Source organism: Gymnoscopelus microlampas, assembly GCF_963454915.1.
Source record: "Gymnoscopelus microlampas genome assembly, chromosome: 3".
Lineage (NCBI taxonomy): Eukaryota > Metazoa > Chordata > Actinopteri > Myctophiformes > Myctophidae > Gymnoscopelus > Gymnoscopelus microlampas.
Genome location: NC_139940.1, coordinates 514769 through 521866, shown reverse-complemented (window position 1 = coordinate 521866; position 7098 = coordinate 514769). Strand labels below are relative to the sequence as shown.

Below are 7098 nucleotides of genomic sequence, written 5' to 3'. Positions count from 1 at the left end.
TGTGTGTGTGTGTGTGTGTGTGTGTGTGTGTGTGTGTGTGTGTGTGTGTGCACGCGCGCATGACCTGGTATAGTGTACACACACACACACACACACACACACACACACACACACACACACACACACACACACACACACACACACACACACACACACACACACACACACACACACACACACACAGTACTTTAGTAGCATTATACATGCTGCTACAGTATAGTTCCTGCTCCTCCTCTCAGTACATCCTCCTCTATCTGACACACAGAGACACTGAGGAGCCATAGTGGCACCAGAACCCAGCATAGAGCGGTTCAGTGAATGTGGACTGGAAGGTGTACAGGTGTGTCAGTGTGTCAGAGGACATTGTGTAGAAGGACACAGTGCCAGCAGACCAGTCTACATACACTGATACTCTACCGGAGGAGGAGGAGGAACGGACAGGGAGGTCAGTTTCCTTATTATTGTGTCTCACAGTGTAACTGTTATTATCACCATCACATAACAGACTCCAGGACTTATCATTGGATCCAAACATACTGTCACCACCCTGTCTGTTGATTCCTCTGTATGTCACTGCTATATAAACCCCTAAACTCCACTCTACCTCCCAGTAACAGCGTCCAGTCAGTCTCTCTCTACACATCACCTGATACCTGTTCTTAAATCTGTCTGGATGATCAGGATACTTCTGATCCTCTCTCACATCTGTCACCTTCATGTTGTTCTCACACAGAGAGAGGTAACTGAATGCTGTGTTTGGATCCAGTGTGAGTTCACACACATCTGATGAGAAGAACAACATACAATACAACACCAGTTTACTATCACACATTATAATACTTATTATTATAATAACGTGTGTGTGTGTGTGTGTGTGTGTTCTCTCTCTCTCTCTCTCTCTCTCTCTCTCTCTCTCTCTCTCTCTCTCTCTCTCTCTCTCTCTCTCTCTCTCTCTCTCTCTCCACGGACCCCCATATGTGCCCCCATATATCCTCTGGGGGTCCCCGTACCTCACTTTGAGAACCACTGGTGTACTTGGTATCTAAACAATGTCAGTGTATGAAGGGTTTGTGTAAAAGCAGTGAACTGATCACCATGGACTCACGTGGTAAAAAGTCCTTTCTGTCTGTGCTCCCTGGAGGCACTGGTGGACGTGAGACATGGACTGGAGGCTCTGCTGGACGTGAGACATGGACTGGAGGCTCTGGTGGACGTGAGACATGGACTGGAGGCTCTGCTGGACGTGAGACATGGACTGGAGGCTCTGGTGGACGTGAGACATGGACTGGAGGCTCTGGTGGACGTGAGACATGGACTGGAGGCTCTGTAAATACAAGAAGTCATTAAACATCATGATGGACAATATTTATTTTCATTTTTTTTTTTAATGGTTAATGGATGGTGTCAGAACAACACATTATGGTGTCAGATTAGTAGAATGAGAATGTTCCATAGAGGTATAATATATCTAGAGGGCGGATTGCCCCGCCCCCAGCTATCATTTCAGTGAAAGTGCTCAGTGGCGTTTTGAAGCACCTGGAAGCCTGCCGGAAGTAGACATTTTGAGCAGCCATAGAGTTATGAGCATGCGCACTAGTGTCCTTTTTGCATCCTACGGCAGCCTGTGTGTCAAGGAATGAACGCGAGATATTTATTAAATACACTCGAGATACATATTTATATGTAAATGCATATGTATTTATGTATAATATGTTTACATATTTATATTTATATATATAAATATATCTCAGTATGTTTTGCCTGTTCATGTATTTCTCCCCGCCTGCAGTTCCAGCTTTGGCCACTGGGGTGGCGGCTTCAGTGTTTCTCAGCAACTCTGGAGGCTTGGAATGTTCCTATGTTTGTTCTATGTGGGCGGTACCAGATCATGGTGGCTCCCTCTAGTGGTGTGGCTGTGTGTGAAAATAGCAGATCTACAAGCTCGTAGCGCGGCACCGAGTGCCGCGCTACGAGAATGTTGATCTTCTATTTTTTTTAAATCGTGAACATGTGTGCAAAGTACATATATTTTTTGAAACAACATTTTTTACTCAAATGTTTGCTTCTGGTGGGGGTCCCTGGAACAAAGTATTTTGAGATGGGTCTGCGTTCAAATGCATCATTTTGGGGTCCTTGACAAGAAAAAGTTTGAGAACCACTGATTTAAAACATACGTTTTTTTTTTTTGTTTAAACTTTAAACAAATTCAGAAGACATTTGTAGAATCGACAGAGAGTAACAAATGTTCGGGTTAAAAAATGTATGGATTGAAAATGTTGCACTTTTTCTTTCTTTTTTTAATAGCAGATCTACAAGCTCATAGCGCGGCACTCGGTGCCGCGCTATGAGCTTGTAGATCTGCTATTTTCGAACAGCCAAAGTAAACTTAAATTGACACAGATGCGTTCCCGGTCTTAATGGGTTAAATACCAATCCCATGTTTAATTGCATAACCCTGTGTTCTACCCTGAGCCATCCACAAAGTGTGCAATTATGTGTCTTTTTAGGCTGAGAAGCAGTAGCGCACGCACACACACACACACACACACACACACACACACACACACACACACACACACACACACACACACACACACACACACACACACACACACAGTCCTACTAAGGGGTAAACTTGTAGTTTTATTAAACAGAACTACAAAAAGCTCATACTAATAGGCTACAGATTGTCCATCACAGATTCAGAGACATAGGCATAAGGATTAGAGAATAAAGCCAAGTTACGTGATCCTGCCACACATTTAAATCAAAGGTTATATTGTAGTGACTGTCTTAGGGCATAATTCACCACTGGCTCTTTAAGAGAGTGGAGGGGTCTGATTAGAGACAATACTGAACAGGTGTGTGTTGTTGTGTTGTCAGTATGAGTGAGTGTGTGAAATAAATGGGACACGTTGTTCTGCGTGCCCAAAGAGAGAAGTTGCAGTACGTTCCTTCTTGCAATTCCTACATTGGTGACCCCGACTTTCGTCTGCTAGACGTTTCTACTAGTGACAGTGACAGCACGTAACCATGGCGACGGCCGCTCCTGTTAAATTACCGGAGTTTTGGGAAGCTTCTCCCGCGACCTGGTTTGCACAGGCGGAAGCTCAGTTCGCGTTGCGGAACGTTACCGACGACGCTACTAAGTATTATCATGTCGTGTCAGCCCTTGGAAGTTCAACTGCGCTCAGAGTGGAGAGTTTGATTGTTTCCCCCCCTCGGGCGGCTAAATACGACGCGCTCAAAACTCACCTGCTGAAGACGTTCCAGCCTTCTGATGCAGAGCGCGCCGACCGTCTCTTCTCCCTGCAAGGTCTGGGTGATAATAAACCATCTGAACTTATGGATAGGATGCTGAGCCTCATGGGAGCAAATAAGCCCGATTTCCTCTTCATCCACCTGTTCCTGCGACAGCTGCCTTCTCAGGTACGCGCTGCTCTGGCCAACACTAAAATAACAGACTGCCGTGCCCTGGCTGCGGAGGCTGACAAGTTTTTCCTCGCTGGCCAACAACAATGTGCGGCTGCGCTGTTACCTGCCCTGCCCTTTTCGCCGCTGCCCCACGTCACGGCGGTCGCTGTCGCGGCAACAGCCCCACGCCAGGGGCGGGACACTGGTTTGCGCTATTACCACACAAGGTTTGGCCCCACTGCCAAGCGGTGCCGGCCCCCGTGTTCTTTTGGCGTGCCGGGAAACGCCAGCGCCAGCACACGGTAGTGGCCTCGTGTGCTGGCCGGACTGGCAGGCTGCTTTTCATTCAGGACACAATCTCCGGCCGGCGGTTCCTGTGTGACTCAGGTGCACAGAGCAGCATCCTGCCCGCATCAGCAGCGGACATCCGGTCCAACGGACACGGCCCCCCGATGGAAGCTGCTAATGGTACCCCTATCCGCACCTACGGCACCAGGCATGTGTCTCTGGGTTTTGGCGGGCAGCAGTTCGACTGGGACTTTGTATTGGCAAACGTGTCTTTTCCCCTCATCGGCGCAGATTTCCTCTGCGCGTATGGCCTGCTGGTGGACGTGAAAAAACGCCGTTTGATCGACGCGGCCACCTACTGTTCTTACGCGTGCACGCTCGGGGGGGCGAATTCTGTCAGACTGTCCAACATGCTCTCCGCCACGGATGAGTTCCCCCGGCTCCTCGCTGAGTTCCCGGCCCTCACGCAACCCACCTTCTCTTCGTCCACAGCCAAGCATGGTGTGGAGCACCACTTAGCCACTGCAGGTTCTCCGGTCTATGCTCGGGCTCGCCGTCTCGACCCTGCCAAGCTTACCATCGCCAAAGCAGAGTTCGAGTCCATGGAGCGCCTCGGCATCATTCGCCGCTCCAGCAGCCCATGGGCTTCCCCTCTTCATATGGTCTCAAAGCCTGGCGGTGGGTGGCGCCCGTGTGGCGATTACCGCCGTCTTAACGAGGCGACTACGCCGGATCGTTATCCAGTCCCGCACATCCAGGATTTTTCCGCCCACTTGGCCGGGAAGGTCATTTTTTCCAAGGTGGATCTTGTGCGTGGATACCACCAGGTGCCTGTCCACCCGCTGGACATCCCCAAAACGGCTGTGATTACTCCTTTCGGACTGTTTGAGTTTCTTCGCATGCCGTTTGGCCTTAAGAACGCTGCACAGACATTCCAGCGCCTCATGGACTCGGTGCTGCGGGACCTGCCTTTTCTTTTCGTCTACCTGGACGACATTCTCATCGCCAGCACCTCCAAAGCCGAGCACCTGTCCCACCTCCGGACTCTGTTCGAGCGGCTCAGCACGCACGGCCTTATCATCAATCCGGCTAAGTGCCAGTTCGGCCTGGCGACCATTGACTTTCTCGGGCACCGAGTCACTGGGGAGGGGGCTGTTCCCCTTCCGTCGAAGGTGGATGCCATCGCGACCTTTCCTAGGCCGCTCACGGTCAGGTCCCTACAAGAGTTCATCGGCATGGTGACATTTTATCACCGTTTCCTGCCCCGAGCTGCTCACGTCATGCGGCCCCTTTATGAGGCCCTTAAACGCAAATCCCCCAAGCACGCTGTGGACTGGTCCCCGGAGAGGGACAGTGCATTCAGGGCTGCCAAGACTGCTCTAGCCAATGCAACCATGCTGGCTCACCCGTGGCCCGGGGCTCCCATCGCCATCACTACTGACGCTTCGGACTATGCTGTCGGCGCAGTGCACGAGCAGTGGGTGGGCGGCGCCTGGCAGCCGCTCGCTTTCTTTAGTCGACAGCTGCGTCCCAGCGAGCGCAAGTACAGCACTTTTGATCGGGAGCTCCTAGGCCTCTACCTGGCTGTCCGTCACTTCCGGTTCCTGCTGGAGGCTCGCCCATTCACAGCGTTTGTGGACCACAGGCCGCTGACTTTTGCTATGGCCAAGGTGGCTGAACCGTGGTCTGCACGCCAACAGCGTCACCTCTCCTACATCTCGGAGTTTACTACGGACATACGTCATGTCGCTGGCAAGACCAACCTCGTTGCTGACTGCCTGTCCCGGGCCATCGCTGGGGCCGTTCATCTGGGCCTCGACTATGCCTGCATGGCTGCGGACCAGGCCGCCGACCCGGACGTGCAGGCTTACAGGACGGCGATCACAGGGCTTCAGTTGCAGGATGTGGCCTTCACCGATGCCGGTGCCACACTCCTGTGCGATGTCTCAATGGGTCAGCCCAGGCCTGTCGTTCCCAGTGGGTGGCGCCGACGTGTTTTCGACGCGGTCCATGGGCTCTCACACCCGGGCAGGAAGCCATCTCAAAAACTGGTCACGGCTAAGTTCGTCTGGCATGGCCTCAAAAAGGATGTAAGAGACTGGGTGACCACATGCGTGGCGTGCCAACGGGCCAAGGTGCACCGCCACACCAAGGCCCCCTTGGCGCCGTTCCTGGTACCTGAGCGGCGGTTCGACCACGTGAACGTCGACCTGGTGGGTCCCCTGCCTTCCTCCCACGGCTTCACCTACCTGCTCACCATGGTGGACAGGACAACCCGCTGGCCGGAGGCCGTTCCGCTGTCTTCGACGACGACCGCCGATGTTGCCCGGGCGTTCATCGGGACCTGGGTTGCTCGTTTTGGCGCCCCGTCTGACCTTTCCAGCGATCGTGGCTCCCAGTTTACGTCTGAGCTGTGGAACGCTGTTGCTGAGGGCCTGGGCACAAAGCTCCACCGCACCACCGCCTACCACCCACAGGGCAACGGCATGTGCGAACGTTTTCATCGTGCTATGAAAGCTGCTCTGCGGGCCAGCCTCACGGACAGTGCCTGGGTCGACAAGCTCCCGTGGGTTATGCTGGGTATCAGGACCGCTCCCAAGGAAGATCTCCAGTCCTCATCTGCCGAGCTGGTTTATGGTCAACCACTGCGGGTCCCGGGGGATTTCGTTCCCTCCACCACGACTCCCTGGTCGGCTTCCCATCAGCGTTCCTTGCTCCTGGATCGGGCCGCGACCTTTGCCCCTGTCCCCACTGCACACCATGGCCTGCCGCAGTCTCACGTCCCTGCGTCCCTGCGGTCGGCGGAGTTCGTTTTCATCCGCCATGACGCTCACCGCGGACCCCTGAGGCCCCCTTACGATGGCCCTTTCCGGGTCCTGAAGGTCGGGGACAAGGCCTTTGTCGTCGAGGTCGGCGGCAGGTCGGAGCACATTTCCGTGGATCGCCTTAAGCCTGCCCATCTGGATTTGGGCCGGCCTCTGGGCCTGGCACAGCCCCCACGGCGGGGACGCCCTCCCGCCTCTTCCCCTCCCCACAACAGGCCAGGCACGGCCTCCCAGCCCACCTCCCACGCCCCTCGCCTCCACACGCCGGCCCCTGCGCCCGTCCGGCGGAGTCGCGGTGGTCGGGCCATTCGCCCCCCTCTTCGTCTGCGATGACTTCCTTTTTCTGTTATGGTGAATTCTGGGGGGGCCTGTGTAGTGACTGTCTTAGGGCATAATTCACCACTGGCTCTTTAAGAGAGTGGAGGGGTCTGATTAGAGACAATACTGAACAGGTGTGTGTTGTTGTGTTGTCAGTATGAGTGAGTGTGTGAAATAAATGGGACACGTTGTTCTGCGTGCCCAAAGAGAGAAGTTGCAGTACGTTCCTTCTTGCAATTCCTACAATATTATG

At 53.4% G+C, this 7098-nt stretch overlaps 1 protein-coding gene across 1 annotated transcript in view; it reads right to left on the bottom strand.

Annotated features, from left to right (window-relative positions):
* Positions 1-213: 213 nt before the first annotated feature.
* Positions 214-7098, bottom strand: part of LOC311038977 (receptor-interacting serine/threonine-protein kinase 3-like) — a gene marked incomplete at its 5' end in the record, with an annotated part of 28317 nt that continues 21432 nt past the window's right edge. The window contains 2 exons of the mRNA XM_084048608.1: positions 214-783; positions 1106-1234. Coding sequence (XP_083904734.1) covers positions 251-783; positions 1106-1234 — 662 coding nt within the window. The 3' untranslated portion in view covers positions 214-250. The remainder of the gene's footprint in view (positions 784-1105; positions 1235-7098) is intronic.